Source organism: Cyclopterus lumpus, chromosome 1, assembly GCF_009769545.1.
Source record: "Cyclopterus lumpus isolate fCycLum1 chromosome 1, fCycLum1.pri, whole genome shotgun sequence".
Taxonomy (NCBI): Eukaryota; Metazoa; Chordata; class Actinopteri; order Perciformes; family Cyclopteridae; genus Cyclopterus; species Cyclopterus lumpus.
In genome coordinates, this window is record NC_046966.1 from 12779393 (window position 1) to 12799636 (window position 20244).

The 20244-nt window shown below is 42.5% G+C and overlaps 1 protein-coding gene across 2 annotated transcripts; it reads left to right on the top strand.

The window, feature by feature from the left end:
* The first annotated feature begins 231 nt into the window (after positions 1 to 231).
* pcdh10a (protocadherin 10a) lies at positions 232 to 18664 on the top strand. Of its 2 annotated transcripts, XM_034529977.1 has the most exons (5): positions 232 to 2778; positions 4012 to 4070; positions 4642 to 4748; positions 16218 to 16601; positions 18571 to 18664. In XM_034529977.1, the coding sequence occupies exons 1-5, from the start codon at positions 232 to 234 to the stop codon at positions 18588 to 18590; spliced, it is 3117 nt and encodes a 1038-aa protein (XP_034385868.1). In that variant the 3' UTR covers positions 18591 to 18664. The 2 variants fall into 2 exon arrangements, with proteins under 2 accessions (XP_034385868.1, XP_034385858.1); XM_034529967.1 differs by lacking the exon at positions 18571 to 18664 and having other exon boundaries at positions 16218 to 16666.
* Positions 18665 to 20244: the final 1580 nt, after the last annotated feature.

Consider the following 20244-nt stretch of genomic DNA (forward strand, 5'->3'; position numbering starts at 1 on the left):
ATTAAAACAGAGAAGCTCGGATCAAATGGCTGTGCTTCTCACAGCTGAAACGACACAATGTTCCACTGACCCGAAGCAGAGGAGAGGAATTTCACAAGCGGACAGCTTTGTTGATGTTTATTTAATTGCTTTTTTACGGACAGAGAAAGTGGGAAATGCTCATTTATTGTAAGACAAAGGAATAAAGCTTTTTTAATCGTCTTGAAGTGCACTTTACGAGAGGGAGAGGAGATGATTTGGTTACTATTCCTGCTCTCCATCCTGGATGGAGCGGTCTCTCAGCTGCACTACTCCGTGCCAGAGGAGCAGGAACCTGGCTCTGTGGTTGGGAATATTGCAGAGGATTTGGGGCTGGACATTACCAAACTTTCCGCTCGCCGCTTTCAGACGGTGCCTAGTTCACGGACACCTTATCTGGAGGTGAACTTAGAGAACGGAGCACTCGTGGTGAAGGAAAAAATTGACCGAGAAGAAATCTGTAAGCAGACCATCCCGTGCCTATTGCACCTGGAGGTGTTTCTGGAGAACCCACTGGAGCTCTTTCGCGTGGAGATCGAGGTGATGGATATCAACGACAATCCACCCAGCTTTCCCGAGACGGACATTTCCGTGGAGATATCGGAGAGCGCCATCCCCGGGACCCGTTTCCCTGTGGAGAATGCCTTTGACCCTGACGTAGGCACAAACGCGCTCAGCACATATGCCATAACGAATAATAACTATTTTTACCTTGACGTGCAGACGCAGAGCGACGGGAACAAGTTCGCAGAGCTGGTGCTGGAGAAGCCGCTGGACCGGGAGCAGCAGGCGGTGCACCGCTATGTGCTGACGGCTGTGGATGGCGGCATCCCGCAGCGGACCGGGACGGCTCTCCTGGTCGTTAAAGTTCTCGACTCTAATGACAACGCGCCCACCTTTGACCAGTCTGTGTACTCTGTTAACCTGCGGGAAAACTCTCCGGTGGGCACTCTGATCATTCAGCTCAACGCCACGGATGTGGACGAGGGACAGAACGGGGAAATCGTTTATTCTTTCAGCAGTCATAACGCGCCGCGGATAAAGGACTTATTCGACATTGACGCCAGAACAGGTAGGATCGAGGTGGCGGGTGAGGTGGACTTTGAAGAGAGCAACACGCATCAGATTTATGTCCAAGCTAAGGATTTGGGGGCGAATGCGGTCCCCGCGCACTGTAAAGTGCTGGTCAAACTCGTAGACGTGAACGACAACACACCAGAGATCGGGTTCAGTACTGTGACTGAATCCGTGAGCGAGCAGGACGCCCCGGGCACCGTGATCGCACTTTTTAGCGTCTCAGACCGGGACTCTGGTGAGAATGGACACATGAGCTGCGAGATACTGGGAGACGTTCCTTTCAAGCTGAAGTCGTCTTTTAAAAACTACTACACCATCGTGACAGACGGACCGCTGGACAGAGAGAACACAGACTCCTACACAATAACCGTGGTGGCCAAAGATAAGGGTCAGCCTTCGCTCGCCACCAGCAAGTCCATTAAAGTGCACGTCTCCGATGAGAATGACAATGCGCCTCGTTTTACGCAGGCTGTTTACGATGTTTATGTGACTGAGAATAATGTGCCCGGTGCTTTCATTCACGCCGTGAGTGCTCTGGACCCCGATGTAGGACAAAACGCTCTTATTACCTACTCCATATTGGAGTGTGACATACAGGGCATGTCTGTAGACACGTATGTGTCCATAAACCAGGACACCGGCTACCTTTACGCGCTACGCTCTTTTGATTACGAGCAGCTGAAGGAGTTTGGCTTCATGGTCCAGGCGAAAGACTCTGGTGCGGCGGAGCTATTCTCTAATACCACTGTAAATGTGATCATAGTTGACCAAAATGACAACGCTCCCACCGTCATAGCCCCCATCGGAAAAAACGGCACAGCCAAAGAGCACCTGCCGCGCTCTGCGGAGCCCGGCTACTTGGTGACGCGCATCGTGGCTATGGATGCGGATGATGGCGAGAACGCACGGCTGTCCTACAGCATCCTGCGGGGCAACGAGATGGGGATGTTCCGCATGGACTGGAGGACAGGGGAGCTGAGGACAGCCCGTAGGATCTCTCCTAAGCGTGACCCGCAGGGCTTCTACGACCTGCTGATCGAAGTCAGGGACCACGGGCAGCCCCCCCTCTCCTCCTCCGCGAGTGTGAGTGTGATGTTAGTGGACAGCGTGGTCGAAGGCCGTAGTGGGGATCGAGGATCGGCCTCCAAGGCAAAGGAGACCTCCCTTGACCTCACCCTAATTCTCATTATCGCCTTGGGCTCCGTGTCTTTCATCTTCCTCCTGGCTATGATCGTGCTGGCCGTGCGCTGCCAAAAGGACAAGAAGCTCAACCTGTACACGTGCCTGCTCTCCGGTGACTGCTGCCTGTGCTGTAGCTCGTGCTGTAGCAGGCATGCTCGAGGGCGGAAACAGAAGAAGCTTAGTAAATCTGACATCATGTTAGTTCAGAGCACCAACGTGACGTCAGGGGTCGGGCCAGTGGGGCAGGTGCCCGTGGAGGAGTCCGGTGTGGGCGGAGTGGGAGGGGGCTTCGGCTCCCACCACCACCAGAACCAGAACTCCTACTGCTACCAGGTGTGTCTGACACCGGAGTCCGCCAAAACGGATCTGATGTTCCTCAAACCGTGCAGCCCCTCCCGCAGCACTGACACGGATCACACCAACCCCTGCGGCGCCATTGTCACGGGTTACAGTGACCAACAACCGGACATCATATCCAATGGCACTATTCTGTCTAACGAGGTAAGAGGGGCTTGAATCAGCTGCTATCGCCCACGGCTCCACTTCAAAAGTGCACAAAACCATGATTTAAAGGGTTAACCTAATTGTAGAGATCCTTCAGAAATCTACAGCTGTGCCGGCTTCATGTCAAAGCGTGTTATTCACTCAGGTCACGCGCAAAAAAAAATCCCCGACAGGATGGAAGTGGTATCTGCTATTGACTTGGCTGTTCTGCTCAGTGGCCTTTAATCATTGTCAAGCGTAATGGTGATTGGACATGTCAATTGTTAAATCTCATGTGGCCTTTTAGTTTTTATTCGCAACAGACTGCTTTCAGATCAACCATCAGATCGTGCGCAAATAGAGAGAGAGAGAGAGAGAGAGAGAGAGAGAGAGAGAGAGAGAGAGATTTTGAGGATTTGGGGAAAAAAATATTTTTTTTTCAGTCAAACCACAAATTTGGAAGACGCTTTCATTTTAATTTAGTTTCATTCTTTGTTTGGTACAGTTTTGATCACACTCAGATATTAAGCTATTCATGCAGTTCTTGTTGAGAAATCAACAGCTTTTGAATATGTGGGTTACCCCGGAGGGTGTGATATAGTTCAAATTATAAATGTATTGAAGGGGAAGCACAATAAATGCTTAAGTGTATCAGAAAGAGAGCATTTTTCTTTTGTGAAATATTTAAATATAATGTTTGGTTACTTCTTAAGCACAGCAACATTTAGTTGATATGCTTATTATAGATTATACATATTGGGTGGAAAATATCACTAGGAGAAGGGAGGAGGCCAGAAACTTAAGGGTCCTGTTTTGTGTTCAGCCTGTGCGTTCTGCGGGGGAACTGTGGAGTTCGGGGCTTTTTGCTGATTGCGGTGTGGCTGGAGTGGAGCCAGACAGCCAGTCACAGGCTTGTCTTTCCTGTGCGTTAAGTATTCCATGCACGACGCAGCACAGCAGCACCATGAACAAAGGTTGTTCAGTTTCAGCATCGCGCAGCTCAATCATTTACGCATTCAATCGCCTCCCTAACACACTACTCTCGTCTCCTCTAGCCCACTTACTCACCTAGTGGATGCACGCACTGTCAGTTCCCCCCGCCTTGCGCTGCCCTTTGCTTCTTCTATTGGAGTTACATGTTAACAACCAATGTATGAATATATTGTCAGTTATGGCCCCCTCCGTGTGTATTATGAATGTGCGTACTTGGCATTAGAAGTGACCAAATGTCTGTTTGTGTTGTTTTTCTAGACAAAACACCAACGAGCAGAACTCAGCTATCTGGTGGACAGACCCAGACGTGTCAACAGGTAGTCAAAAGCATGCACACACACACACACACACACCAGATTATTACCAATGTGCAAAGCCTATTGAGCCACACACCATCCTCCACCAGAGGACCTGTAACGTTCAATAGGCCTCATGGAACCAAGGTTATTCCCATATCTATAAAATTGAATATTACATATCCGTGTGAGCCTCTTATATTCTGCATCGTTAATTGTGGCTTTGAGAGGCTACATGGTTCCCAACATATCCATAACGTTCATCTTCAATTTGGCATCAGTCCCATAACTGACAGAGCAGCGCCTATCGCAGCTCTAATGCTGGATTTCATTAAATGCCATGTGTAACATCCAATTTAGCCTCTTGCCGGCCACCGTGACTGTATTAACACGGTGTTGATGTCTGATTCTCTCGCTCGTTCTCCTTTCTCCTTTTCCCTTCTCCTCATCTAATCCCCCGTCTCCTCTCCATCTTCTCTTTCTTAATATTGTATCTTGACCTCTCTCTCTGACCCCTCCATTCTTTTCATACCTCTTTGTCTCTCTTCTCTGACACGACTGTCTGAACTCTCACCTCCCCGGCCTCTAACAGCTCGGCATTCCAAGAGGCAGACATCGTTAGCTCCAAAGACAGTGGTCACGGTGACAGTGAACAGGGCGACAGTGACCACGATGCCACCAACCGGGGTCATTCAGCCGGTGAGTCGCCCCCCCAACACACACACACACACACTCCCCTACTATCCTTCTCTTCCATAGTGTGTTCGCGATTGTGAATGGAATAATGCGGAATTGTTGGTGCGGATCAGTGACTTTTAATTTCCTTAATTTGAGAGTGTGCAAAGGCCCGGGCTCCGGTGTTGCTAGCTGGCTGGCATGAGCAAGCCCCTGAGGTGTTGATTGTATTTCACACCCGGGTGAAAGGAAAGAATATTTGGCAAAATCTCTTTTCTTTCTCTGCCCTTCGGTGTTCTCCTTCTTTCTTTCTAACGCCAAGTGGTGCTGAAAGGACAGTGACTCGCTGCGGACAGTTTGAGGCCTGTAGTGCTTTCGTGGCTTAAATCAATAGGTCCACTCAAGTGCGAGGAAAAGGCTTGGTTGATATAATGAGATGCATTTCAATCAGCCTCATAGTTGGTGTATTGTACTGCTTTTGTTGGTTATAATTTCAGCTGATCAAGGATGTTAACAGCTTTTGCATTCTTTGGTTATGGTGGACAAATCTTTGTAGCTTTGGCATAAGTTAAGGCAAACAGAAAACGTTGGAATTAGGGAAAATGTTCTCTTCACTTCAGGTTTACTCTTAACGCTCTTCTCCATTTTACAGTTCAGTAGATGTTTTTAGACAGGGCTTTAGTTTTTATCATAAGCCTCGCCTTGTTCTCTCTAAAATTCCATTAGCCTATACCTGTTTATTGATCAAAGTGGAGTCAGACAAAATGTGGAGCAATACAAAATCTCATTTCATATTGAATTGCCCTTTCCTTCTGAGGGATTGTTCCACACGGCTCATGTAAGACCCCTGTCTAGACTGGAGCCTGCCAAATATCATATCAGCGCTGGGAATACAAATAGAGCAGATTAGATGGGTGTTGTAGGATCGTGAATGGTCCTCATCAGGCTCCACAGCGTTTGGTATTATTAATGGTCCAAGTCAAAATATAGAGCCAATATGTAGCAGTGGTAGTGTCACTGCTTGCCCCCCGCAGAAGAAACAGGCTGGGAAGGTATCTGCGCAAGACTGTAACACACACCTAGAAGATATCCAAAGTCTCACCCATTTATTTGTCAAGAATACAAGGTTTTAAGAAATAAATAGTATGTTTAGACATACATTCTGAGTTGTATGTATATAAGAGTTGTTTGAAAAAATAAATACAAGAAGGAAAAGGGATAACAGGGAACCTGTTTAGGTTTCACAGTCATGTGGTATACATCTTAAGCTATTTATCTTGCAGGTAACCTCATTCAGTGAGCAGTCAGCCCTGACGTGTTCTGGCCTTCGACTGTATTTTAAAATGCAAAGCCTTCAATTCCCTCTTGCTGGTTTACTTGCACAGTTAAAGGACCACATTTATGAACAAATAACATGTTTCCTCAGCTTTATCTGGCTCCCAGCACACTCATTTGGCACTGGCCTGGGAGCGTACCCAGTTGGTTCTGTGCTCTGTACAAGGAAACCAACATTTGAATTTAGAAGGGAACAGCTTACCACTCCATGGGAGGTAATATCACACAAATGGTATTTGGAAAGAGGGACACTTGCGTTTCACAGACTTAGGAAAAACAACAAAACCACATGGAGTGTGTGTGTGTGTGTATACCATTGTCTGATTTAATATGTAGGTGGATACATGATACCTGTATGTAGTCCGCTTGTGTGTTTTGCGTGGGAGAAAACAAGGCGAGGTGTTGATATCTGTATTAAAAAAGGAGTTTTCCTTTGAGGCGGTGCTCTCGAAAGCTTAAATGAGATTCAGTTGAAGAGGAGAGAGTGGTAGCTAATGGCGCTATGCCAGGTGTATATTGCTGCTATATAGGCATAGACATTGCTCATTTCTCTCACTGTATATGTGAGACTTCCATTTTATAATGATGTGACTATTATTGGTTGTCTCATTGGGTTATGCTTTGGTGTGTATGTGATTGCGCTTATAGGACTTCAAAGCTGAGTGCATATTCTTCACCTTAGCATAAAGACGGGAGAGAGCAAAAAGGAATAAGCCTGAGCTAAGACTATGTATAGACCACATGCATTTGTTATGCATTTTTGTAGCGAATCCATGTGTGCACATACACACATATGTTTGGCAGTATCCATACTCGCATTCTAAATATGTATATGTGTGTGTGTTTGTTACACACAAACATTCTCTTCCAGGGTTTTGTGGCAGGGTCTCATCCTTCATTCTGTCTCCCAAACACGGTGGCTCTCCGCAACACTCGGCTGATCAGTAATTCATTTCTAGAACCTTTGCATAGCAATTATCAAAGGAGGGTTAGAGGCAAGGTTTCCTCACGGGACCGCGCAGCAACACTCTCCCTTTCGGTGCACCTCGGAATATTTCAAATCAAGGGAAAACCATTTCCAGTTGGCATATCATCAACTACACCTGCCATAGCTTCCCGCTCGGCCGCTTGTCTGACACTTTAGCAAATAAGTCTCCTGACGTGGTTTTAAATCAAAAGGACAGTGCCTGTGAGGCTGGGATACCACCGAATACCTTTAAAAAGTAGGCAAATGGCTTTTCAGAAAGCAACGTACCTGGAGTTATAGGCACTAGGCACCGCTGCGTCAAGAGCCAAACCACTATTGATTGACAACCACACCCCCCACACACACTTTTTTTTAGGTTGCTTGATTCAAATTAGACACAATATTCACTCATTATTTCCCTCATCATCCTAATAGAAGATAACGGCAAGTGTGAGCGAGCCAAAAAAACAAAAAAAAGGGTGACAGATAAGAGAAGATTAAATATTCATCAGAAAAAAAGTGCATCTCAGAAACGTTCAATCAGCGGTGGAAGGCTGCGTGAAGGGTGGGAGACTGGAAACGATCATTATCATGACGTTTGTTTTGGTGAGAACAACAGCCGTGACAAATGGGACAATTAAATCACTGTGGCAACGGTGTATTAGATGGCTGATTATGAATTAGTGGCGGGCACCGTGTTGCAGTTTCCCATGTCAGGGAGCTGTCAGATGAATTTAGCACACAGGGTTTTGAAACACCTCCTCTCAGGCCCTAGATACTGACAAAACTGGAGACCGTGATCCCTCAGTCTATGATCCATGAGCCCAAAACAAAATAAAGTTTTCAGGTTTATTTCAAAAGCTCAAATGATGAAAAAGAAATAAAGACACTTTATTAACACGCATTATGAACCGCAATATGTTGGAAAAGGGCTGAATGCTTACAAAAAGACAACATTCAATTCAATTCAGTTTATTTTGTATAGCACAATATCACAAATTACAAATTTGCCTCAGAGGGCTTTACAATCTGTACACATACGACATTCCTGTCCCAGGACCTCACATCGGATCTGGAAAAACTCCCCAAAAATAACCTTTCACAGGGAAAAAAGGGAAGAAACCTTCAGGAGAGCAACAGAGGAGGATCCCTCTCCCCGGATGGACAGAAGCAATAGATGTCATGTGTACAGAATGAACAGCATTTACAAAGTTACATAAACACATTACATGAATATGACAATGTATGAATGGAACTCCAATCCATGAAACAGAAGGAGGTAGAGAAGAGGGGGGGCAGGGCGATCAGCAGGGGCAACAATGTTGCTTAAATACAACGACAAAAGAAAAGCACAAAAAGGTCACCTAGCAGAACACCTTCAAGTTATGTTGTAAAGAGTCATATTAGATTAAAGCTGCAAGTAATGATTATTTTCATCAGTAATTTGTTGGATTGCTTTCTCGATCAATATAATTAAAATAGTAGAAAATTCATCACTGATTTGAAAGTGACATCCATTAAAGGACACATATTGTGTCTATTTCAAGGTGCATACTTGTATTTGGGGTTTCTACAAGAACATGTTAACATGCTTTAATGTTTAAAAACATGCTTTAATGTTTAAAAACACATTATTTGTCATACTGTCTATATGAATATAGCTGCATTCACCATCTGTCTGAAACACACAGTGTTTACTGGTTGCTTTAAGCCCCCTCAATTTAAGCCTATCTGCTCTTATTGTCTTGCGGGAACAAGATTGTGCACCTTTGCAAAGATTATACTCTTAGGTAAAGATAATCTGATGGGTGGCTGTATCTGAATGGCTTGTTGAATCACATTTTCTGATCTAGTCAGCCCATAGAATACTGACTGCTTTGTGAGTTAGTATGCACTCCAGATACGCAGATATATGTGAATAATTACCGAAAAGGTGATTTATTTTTTCACATGTACCCTTTAATTTAAAGCATTCAATAAAGAGAAAGAAGACTAGAACTCAAAAAAGTGTACAACCTTGTACAAGGTTGTTAAATTCCACAGAAAGTACAGTATATGTGCACACTTAAGTCTTTAAACCACACCAGCAAAAAGTAACACAAAGAGGGAAGTATTTCAATGGAACATGAAAAGTGAAAATCTATTACAGCAGATAGAATAAAAAAAATTGCCTCATTAAAAAAATCAATTTGCATTTAGCCTGTAACAGGTGGAGATGTCTCATTGAATATCAATAAAAGTCATAGCAGGGAAAAGAAGAGATTAATCAATTTCATTAACTAGTTATGTGGTAACCATGTCTTTCTTATCTGACCCTTTCTTATCTGACCTTTTCATAACACAATAAAGGTGGGTGGACGAGTGGATTGCAGAATGATTAGCATCACGCTGAAACATCTTGTCAAGTGTCTTGATAAATGTGTGCTTGGTATGAAAAGGCTGTGCTGTATGAACAGAATCGCTCAGAGTGAAGTGGATAAAGAAGAGGATATACACCTTTTTTAATTATTATTATTCTATCTTTATTTAAAAGGGACCATGTACAGTTAAAACACAAATGTCACCATTTGATGGTGACTTCTTCTACAAGACTCAAATCAGTGAAATAAGAAGTGAACAAGATGCACTCTTTTGGTCTGAGACAGGGGCTTTGAATATTTAAGTGAGTTTAGGCTGTAAACTGTAATGTCAGCTGGGAGTAATAAATCTGCTCTTTGGCCATGAGTTATACACATAGCCCTTCTGCTCAGAGATTCAGCCATCAGTGAACATCTGCTCCATCCATGCTGCAATGCTAAAAATCCTCCAGAAAAAAACACAATATCAGGATATCTGTTGATTATGCTCAAATTAAACTCAAGTGTTGGGTAATCTGAACTGTGACCAGTAATTCCAATTCGATTACACCGCCTTCTAAAGGGATACAGAACCTACAATGAACCACTTTTGTGCACATTTGCATCACATAATGAGTACGTAATAAATAATTTACTTTATTACAATTTGGTTTATTTTGACCACCATTGCTTTCACTTTTAACATTGTACTGAGATGTGGTGATGAAGGCATGTGGTTACAAAGAAGTATGACCAGGCCAGCATGTGCACAAGACCCACGTGAGCAAAACATATTTGGAAGAGAAAACAAAAGCGCATCATTGCAGTTTCACTTCAAGATAAGTGATAGTTATTATCACCATTTTGGGTGTACTCATGCTTAGTTTAACTTACAAAGAAGTGCTTTAAATCACTGGTTCACTGGTACTGTCCATGGTAAATGAGTTATTTGATCTTTGTGCGCTGCTCATGTTGCAACTAGCAAAGCTAACATGAGTAAACAAATAAAGTGTAGAGTTTGTTTAGAGGAGGTAGGAGACTCAACACACCTAATATCCAGAGCTCTAATATAGTTTACAAAATAACCCTAACCTTAACTTAGGTTGTTACAGAATAAACACCCTGCGGGCCTGTCTGTAAGAAAGTCAACAGTATGGTGTAGTTACGTGTTACTAACATGTTAGCTAAATTAACCTGATTAGTCCGATTCTCATTTCTTGCCCCATCTGACTTAGTTCACCATGCTCACAACTATCGGTACTCTGGTGAGAAAAATCATATACAAAATGACAAATGATGTCCATAACTAAGAAAATGATACCTCGGTTAATTATCCTTTAAAGGTCAAATCCGACAGTCTCAGGGAATGTCTAAGACAAAGTCTGGTCAAGTCTAAGTCATGAAAAGCTTTGAACTAGGGGTATTATTAATCAAAGAGATACTATTAGGCCAAACAGCCATCTTGGCTTTCCCTTCCAGCTCAGTCACGGTCTAACAAACATGGAAAATGGTAGCTGCCTCTCAGAGACTCACACAACTTCTCTGTCTGCCATTACTGGATATGGTGGGAGCCATCTTTCTCTGTTTTGGCCCTGGGAGGTCTCTGGTTTACTCATCACAGCCTCACTGGCCAACCTGAGGAAGCTGTGGTACTCCCCTGCCGTCCCGAGCTGCTGTCCAAATATTGACATTTTGTATCTGTAGTCTCTCCGGAACAGCGGAGGACAAGATGAAAAACAGAGGAAGGGATTGAAGACACCCTCTACCTGGGGGAGAAGGAGCGTTTTATGTTTTTTTTTGAGAGAGAGTAAAGGAGATAAAGAGAGAGGAAGAAATGGGCACAGAGGATTAAATGTGGGAGAAAATAACAAAGAGACAAAGAGGGAACTAGACACAGTGGGACTAATAGAGACGGAGACAGACATACGGATATATACCCATGAAGTGAATTCAAACACGGGGCTCATGTTTTCTCTAAATTTGTTTTCCTTCATTTCCCCCACTCCCAGTTGCTGGATGTATGTCAGGCAGCGCAATTAGTCAAATCACACCGACGTGGGATTTCGGAAACACTCTGAGATGTAATGAAAAAAAGAACAGAAGTGCTGATTGCTTATTAGCAACTTGATTGTGTTTGCATTGTGTAGCGCCGTTTACATCTCTGTGTGTGTGCGCGCATGTACGTGTGTGTGTGTGTGTGTGTGTGTGTGTGTGTTCTTCCTGTCTGATGAGGTCACGATGAGAGATAGGGCTGCTGGCAGGGCATGTCATTGCCAGTCACTGTTTTGGTTGTTGTTTTTGCTTTCTGCCCGAGGAAGAAAAAGGTGCTTCACGGCAATCAACAGCCACTGGGTGTCATGTGCACATGGCCTGTCTGTCTGTTTACTTGCGTACATTTACATATCTCGGTGTTAAGAGAGTATTTTTAAGTGTGTGTTTGGAAACATATGTGTTGATGTCGCTGTTTTTTAGGAGTGAGAAGGCAGGCAAAAATCACTAGTAGTTTGGAAGCCAGTGACAAGAGCTTCTCCGAGCCTGATTTACGGTGAATGCAGCAGACTATATTTATACAGCATCTCCAGAGTACAATACGCCCCTGTGCCTGCTTAATAATATACTGCAATATGAGAAGTATGGAACAAACCAAGCTTTCTCTTAAAGCTTCGACATGCTCTTTCTTTAGGAGTATGCAAAAGTGCTGTCTGCATAGTTGCATGTGCGTTTAGTTTTGCACCTGTGCTCCAGTCTTTCAGATGATTTGTTTAGAAGCATTGTGGCAAACCACCGGTACAACAGCACAGAGATGACTGGAGGGCCTGAGGTCAACACCCTTGTGTGTCCGAGGAGGAAAGTAATTTACTAGAAGTCCATTAAAGGGCTAAAGGCTAACTCTAAGGTGTGGATTAACATAAATACTTTGATTTATATGCGCCCAACCTTAAAAGACGGACACAAATAGATCACACAAATAGAGTTAACTCAGAGGTTAAATGCCACTCAAAATCTCGATTAGCATTTACAGATTTCCCGGAGTACTACTGCTGTTGATTTTTGGTTTTGTACGTAACATGATCACAGTCTCTTCTCCAGAGTTTAGAGCTACACGTGCACATGCTAGGTGGTGATACACGTAAATAAAACTACCTAGTTGCAGCAAAAGCACTGACTGGTGCTGAATCTGTGGGCCAGGCAGACGAGACCGAACATATTGACATTTTTCAAACTTGCTGAATCTAAATAATTACTTGAAATAAAATAGAAAGAAACTACCTGCCAGTTGTGGCTCCATTGACCACACAGGAAAATGAGACTCATTATTAAACCGGAATAGCCTGCAGCCCCACGTGAGTTTGAATAGTTAAATTTGAGGCTGCTATACCTTTATAATATTTCAATTAGAAAGGGTTAAAATACACAAAAGCTAAAGTTAAATTGGAGATTTTTACCCACCTTTATCTGACCTATCTAACCCCATACCCGTCTCCATCTGTGAGGACCAGGTCTCCCACTGTCTGGCCATCGCTCTCCATCTGCGATGGCCCGGGTCTCCCCTCTCCTTCCTTATGCTTCCTGCAGTCTTGCTGCTTCTGCTGCCTGCTGTCTCTGTCTGTGAAATCTGGGACTCCCCTCTCTGCTTGGCCCTCGCTGTCCCTTGTCTGTGGGCCTTTTTGTCTCCTCTGGCTCTCTGGCCACTGCACAGTCTTTGTTGCCTGTCTCGCTCCCTGTGAGGCCTGAATGAAGCAACACGAGTAGATCCACACAATGGAAATACAAAACAGCACCGCAGTGGTAGGTCTTAGACAATGTGTTGACAGTGCTGTTGTTAATAATACATGAGATTTACATGTGCACGGGTGTGGATGGAAAATACAGGTGACACAATATGGTATTAATTCAAAGCTTTGCTTTTATGATAGATAGCTGTTCTGTTACTGAATTATTTTTAGAAGTCTTCTCAAATTTTGTGGCGACATTCAACATATGTATTGTTATTTAATATTAATATGATATTTCTTTTGGTCTTCAATAATTAGTTTTAAGGATGCATTTCTTTTTTTAAGAACTTCGAGGGCTCTTACGTAAAATAAAGCCAAATATATTTATACACCTAAATCAATAGATGTCTGATTCCTGTGCTGTTTTACAGTTAAAAATGTATAAAGTAATCTGCACCTGTAGTCACAGTTACATAATGACAATTGATAATCGCACTTTCGATAATACTGATTCAATAATTATAAACAGGATATATTTACTACAAGGAGCACTGTGCTTAACTGGATTACTTTTTTGTGCTATTCTAATCAGGCTTTTTCAAGGTTAAGGGCAATATTAACTGTGACCAAAAATACAAATTCCATTTCTTTAATATTTTTTTTATCTGAAAACATGCAGAGCAGGTGGAGGTCAAGGGCAAAACAAATGCTTTCTTGCTTTGGGCGCACAGTTAGAAGTGAAAGTGTCTCATACTGTATGAGCAGACAACATGCATATTCCCACATCCAGAGTGTAAATTATGCCACGACCACGATGCTGTAGTGTTTCCCATACATAGGGTTTTCTTTATTCTTTTCAATGTTTAGTCATATTGTAGGAACACTTCTGAAATGCACAGACCAATAGAGCAAGGGCATCCAATCTGACAAACAAACGTGAACAATCTGACAATGTGCACCATCACTTTTATGACCAGAGACACTTCCGTACTCACCTCTTTCACTTCATGTAGAGATAATCCATGATCAGCGACCGGCAGATACTTTGAATATGCAGGGGGTATAATGTGCACAGGACATAGGACACCCTTTTGTCTTTACTTAAAGCCGCCGCTAAAGGCCTTTACACACCGTGGATGTGACGAATGAACAACACGAAAATGCATAATATTCGTCTGCGCATAATTTACATCAAAGCTATTCATACCGGCAGCGATTCAAATTTACAGCTGCAGAACCTTTTCACTAAAAGTTACCCAGAGCATCGTGTGCCAGTTTGTCAAGTGAATTGTTATTTAGCCTCAGCAACTGTACGCTGTTTTTTCTGTTATTGTGAAAGGTAAGACTAAAATTAAGTTTGCTGTTCTGGTTCGACTCAGTGTTGTCCTGAATATGTCCATTTCACATAATGTAATTGGTTGATGCCTTAATTAACAGTTTGACAACTCCGAGAAGTTGCCCTTCTACCTTTTTTATTGTGTAATATTCATGTTCTGTTTAAAAGTAAAACAACAATTCGAAAACTATTTATTGACGTGCAAATTAATTGCCAGAAAGAAATGTCTCTGGTGTGTAAAAGGCCTTAAAAGGTCGAGCTGCAATAGACCTTATATTATGGCACATATGGGTGGAAATGAGCACCCACCAAACAAGGGTAATGAAAATGCACAATAGAAAAACGCATTTAGTAAGGTTAGTGTATGATTGGATAGAACTGCACATTGGAAAGTCGCTGTTTTCAAGTGGTAGTAAAGAGTGTAGATTTCAGCTTGTCCATGAATGAATGCAGCTCAGACCCATCGTGAAGTTCCCGTGCCTTGCTTCAAAGCATTACAACGATGACTATATTAATGCCTCAATGGTTGACAAACACTTGTATCGAAGCCAATATAAAGTCATCATATTACTTCCTTGGGATGGTTGTATTGATTTATTGTAATTATTACTTTCTTTACTATTTACTCTTTAGTCTAGTATCTATTGATATGTATATGCTTATATTGCATTGTGTGTGTGCACATGTGCTTTTAGTAATAGAGGAGCAGTGGCGGTAGAATGGATCAGTAGAATAGATTTGTGTAAGTGGACCATGTGATCTGAGGCCTTCTTGGCCTCAGGGAATTACAGACCGTCTGCGTTTTGCCTTTTGTGTTTTATCCTCTTTTTGATGCCTCTTTGCTGCTGTATCGCCTTCCTCCTATGACCCTAAACTGCTTGTCTCCTCCTTTGATCCCGCCAACGATGCTTTCCCACATTGCGCTTAACTGGAAAACCGGGAAAACTACAAATCCAATCTGCACATGAGTAGAGAGTGGCTGTAGAGACTCATTATAATGATGACTCTGTTTATGTCTCTTGTTCCTTTCTCTTCCCTTTCATAATCTCTCCCCTACTCTTCTTCCGCCCGTCCCCACGCTCCTCTCTTCATTCTCTCTAAGAGAAAGTAATTAACATAACTGGTACATCTTTCATGCTGATCATGTGTTTCCGGGACTGTGTGTGTTATTCTATTATATCATTTCAGATGTTAATTTAAATTTTTTTATGTTGATGTTTTGTTTTTGGCAGTAGCTTTGTGTAAATTACACACTTTGTCGATTTGTATAGAGATGATTGACATGAGAGTATGATTAAGCAGCCAGTGAATATTTTGTTTGGTTTTTGTGGCATGTTTTTTTAAGATAATTGTGTTTTATTTGTGTGTGAGGATGATGGAATATGGATTCAAGTTTAGCCTCTTGGTGTTTGGGAATCAATTGTGAGTCTGAGGATGTTGATGTGGAGAGGGGGTGAAATGTTTTTGCAACACCACATCACTTTGATTGCACATTTCATTCGGAATGAATGAGGTGAGGTAGAAAACAAACAATTCGCTTCATCAATGTTGGCCTTGTCTCTTTGATGAATAGCTTTTGCTGCACTTTATCTGCTTGCGACATTGGCAAATGATTGCTAACTTGTGTTCTCTCTTCTGGTCTCTTTCGCTCATCTCCTCCGTCTTGCCTCTCCACTCCAAATATCCGTACCTCTTCTCTTGTGCCTCCTCTTTGATTTTTCCTCTTATCCCTTACATTGCTGTAATCTTTCATTCACATTTCCACCTTTCCGTCTCCTAATATGATATGTGTCCTCTCCGCAGGCGCTGACCTGTTCTCCAACTGCACGGAGGAGTGCAAGGCCCTGGGCCACTCCGACCGCTGCTGGATGCCATCCTTTGTGCCATCCGACGGGCGGCAGGGCCCGGACTACCGCAGCAACCTACACGTCCCCGGCATGGATGCCACCCTGCCCGACACTGAGGTACCCTCCTCCGTCGACCTCTCCGACCAACTGACCATGACCTCAACCACTGCCTCGTCCACCGATAGGTCATTCTCCACCTTTGGCAAGGATGGTCAAAGGTCACAGTCACACCACAGCCTTCACCATCACCTCCATCAGCAACAGCAGCAGTACAGCTCCAGCACGCTAGAGAGGAAAGAGTATGATAGGGGGACCCTACCGTACAAACCTACCTTTCTCTGTGAGTATCAGTATGAAAGTTCACTGGGACCCTATGACTTCGGTCTGGTCCAGTACAGATACTAGAGGAGGGGACAATTAATCTGCCCTTTGATTCTGATATGGGCTTTTTACGTTGTTCATTAGCTTTTATTTCTTATATTTTTTAAAGACTTTTTAAAATATTGCTTTTTGTTTTGTTGTATTGTTTTTATTTTGTACATTTTTTATTACTCTCACCGAATGTAAAATGTAATATATTATTGCAAACTTCCCTTCTCCAAAACCCACTTTGTTAACTTCAATCTTACCCATTTTTATGCTAAATACTGTCTGTAAACATGTGACCAATTATAAAATAAACACAATTTAAATTGGACTCATGTTAACTGCTCATGTTGCCCCTTTCTTTTCCTTTTTTACCTTTCTCTAAATTCCCCCTCAAAATCCTCTCCAATTAGTCTTTTTATCTGATGCTCATATAAGTAAAGGTCACCAACACAAGCACACTTCACAGGCAATATATTCCTGACATCTTCACACACCTACAATGACATGCCGTTATGGTTTAAAACATGATCTGAGTGTATAGAGAGGATATGAAAGATAGACCATCTCATTTTCTAAAGGACGTTTTTTTTTCTCCATTTGCTCAACAACGAGTTCTGCTCGAGCACGATGGCTCCCCTACTGAATAGCTCGAAAGGTGAAACGCACAACCCACGCGTCTTCTTGTTCACAAGGATTGAAGTCCATTTTGTTCTAAAAGGGAAGTGTCGAGTATCTATACTCGCTTGCTTGTGGATCAATACTTGACATAAAGAAGGGTGGGTGAGGTGGGCCGTCAACCTTGATGTCAAGATTCTGCAGTTGGAGGAGTCACGCACACGTTTTTGTGTGCAAGAAAAGAGGGAAACTAATGCAATATAAGGGAAGGTTAATTTGGCACATGAAGGATATTGATATCCATTGGAATAAAATGTAGTTTCCAGCTTGCATTCCGAAAGATGCAGAATGGGATTCTTTAGAAATGATGGCGGGACGCTTTCCGAGCTCCCACATTACATGAATATTCTATTAGCTGTAAGAGTAGAGAATGGATTCGATATACACATTCAGTAGAGAAGTCATTTCCAGTCACCACCACGTTAACCACCATCCTCCATGATACTGCATGCTGGCTGTGGGCTGTCTCCCAGGTAAACGATGACCACTATAACCTGCTTTTTCTTTTTTCTTTGTTTGCAATTTAGCAAACAGAGCCGAGCAATTTTTTCTCTTGCACATCAGGTCTGTTTGAAAAATAATTTGTATTTAGCCTTTAGGTGCTAGAGCTCGCTCCAAATATAGCAGCCTGTGCGTCTGCTCATCCCGTCTGCCTCGCAGGGTTCGGAGAAATGCACTCCATATTCCTCTGTCCAAAACTCACCACTATATTATATTTCATTTTACTTTCTTAATATACAATTTCACACATTTTTCCTACTCTTTTGAAACCATCTTTGCCACGGGAAAGGTTGAGTTGTTCATCAGTCTATAAAAAAGATGAGAATAGTCTCAGAGGCTGAGGCTCTATTAACCAATTGGCATCATGTTCTACTTATAAAAATAGCACTGTATGCTACGACTGGCTGCAGCAATGCTCTGATCAGCAGGGTTTCCTTGATAAAGGGTTTATGAATATTTAATGATCCATTTATAGATAATTAATGAAGCAATTAGTGTTCTGTGTATTTTCTGTGCATGCATTATGTAGCCACCAAATTCTTTAACTTTATTTTCAGTGATGGACACGTTTTTATACAATTCCCAAATTAGTTTTACCATTATACTGCAAGGACCAGCCTTTAGGGTGTATAAATAACTTCACAGAGAGTCCTTTGTGGCATGTATCCTTCAAGAGATGGTATTTCGAGCCAATTGTGTCACTAAAGAGTCTCGAGGGATAGGGTGCCATTTGTTTTATTGAGTTTGTTCTCTTGTCTTTTCAGCCCGCAAAAGGATTTGTTAGCTCGTTCCATGTGGACCTTTCGGAGACGGCGTGAATTTCTGTGCTAGGCCACCCACACTGATGCTGGAGACAGCTACATAAAACTACACAAACAGCAACCTGGACAACAGCAACCTTGGTTAAGCTTCATTATCTTGGGTGGAGAACTGTAACAAAGCCTTGGCAGTGGTCGCCGAGGGAGGAGAGGAGAACTAAATACTGAGTAACTGTACGCCTCTAGATATCTTAGGAGCAATCCAAGGCCTTATTTCTCTCAGCAGGACTGAGAACGGGGTCGACATACTCGACATGTGAAAATTATAAAGTCATCAGCAGATGGATAAGAAGAACTGAAATGAACAGCGGAATACAAACCGAGACGAGGGACCGATTAACTCATAGAGGTGGGTTGTTTTTGTTTTGGGACTGAGGAGTTAGCCTCTAGAGATCTGTGTGTGCCTGTTTACATGAAGAAAAAAACTAATGTTTCTGTACAAACTTCAACCAATGTCACATGGAACCCCTTTAGCTATTTCTATGGTCACCACTAAGCCAACTGTACAGAGACTGTGTGGGAGAAAATGGAGACTGAGAGCCAGCGAGGAAGTGAGAAACTGTCAATTAGACGGAGAGAAAGAGAGAGCAGGTGTTGTACAGGTGTAAAATGACAAAAAATGAAGGACATGGGATGAGCAGAGATGATGTGCAGTATTATACATTCTGTATCTCCGGTTTTTTGACTTGACTGTCTTTATATAACTTCTCTTTTACGTTTCTGTTGTTCTTTCTGTGTGGTTAAAGTGTGCAGACTCTAAAGTATTCCAACCTACCGTTAAAGACAGGAACATGATGTCCTGAGCCGGGTTCGGTCGTCTTTCAAGTTTAGCCACTTCAGGAAGGAGATGTTAACGAATACACTGCGTAGACAAAAGGGAAATGACATAATCTTCATGTTTAGATTATCAATAAAATATCACAAATGAATGTTCTCATTTCGAAACCAGCGACTAAAAGTTCTCAAGTTCCTTCCTGAGCTGACTGCGGAGAAAGTGAAATGACCCTTTATCAGGATACGGTTCCTTTGATGCCATTGGCCTATACATAAACAATCAGACACACTCAGTGGTTTTTATCATGTGTGCAAAGTGTTTACTGTGCTATTTTAAAAAGCTTATAAATGAACATAAATCTATATATAACTATATATATACATATATATATACAAAATACTTTTTTTTCAAAAAACTGTGTAACCATCGGTTAGTTTCTACACCTCATAATGTCATTCAATCTAATAATACCAAGTGCTACAAAATGAAGATATTGTTTCATTATTTCAGCGGAGAAAGCAAACACTTTCTCTCCAACCAAGGATTAAGTTGATGTTCTTATTTGATTGTTACTTTTCATGGTTAACAGACGCTCAGCCTTATTGTGTGTAGGGAAGACACCAGTTGAGTTGTTTTGGCCTGTTGTGTATTTTTACTAGCAGAATATGTGTTCATGTACAGAAAGAGGGACTATCACAATCGAGCTAGATATCAAAGGTTTTACAATCATACAAAAGAGGCATACACAGATAAATATGGACATGAACAGACAACACATGATGAGGTGCAAAGTATTGCACACACACACACAAACACACACACACACAAAGGTCAAGTGGTGATAA

Bases quoted from the DNA above. Each gene is read 5' to 3' on its own strand.
- pcdh10a (XM_034529967.1), top strand. From the start codon at position 232: ATGATTTGGTTACTATTCCTGCTCTCCATCCTGGATGGAGCGGTCTCT. The intron at 2,779-4,011 runs GTAAGAGGGGCT...TTGTTTTTCTAG, and splicing joins GCACTATTCTGTCTAACGAG to ACAAAACACCAACGAGCAGA. The intron at 4,749-16,217 runs GTGAGTCGCCCC...TCCTCTCCGCAG, and splicing joins CAACCGGGGTCATTCAGCCG to GCGCTGACCTGTTCTCCAAC.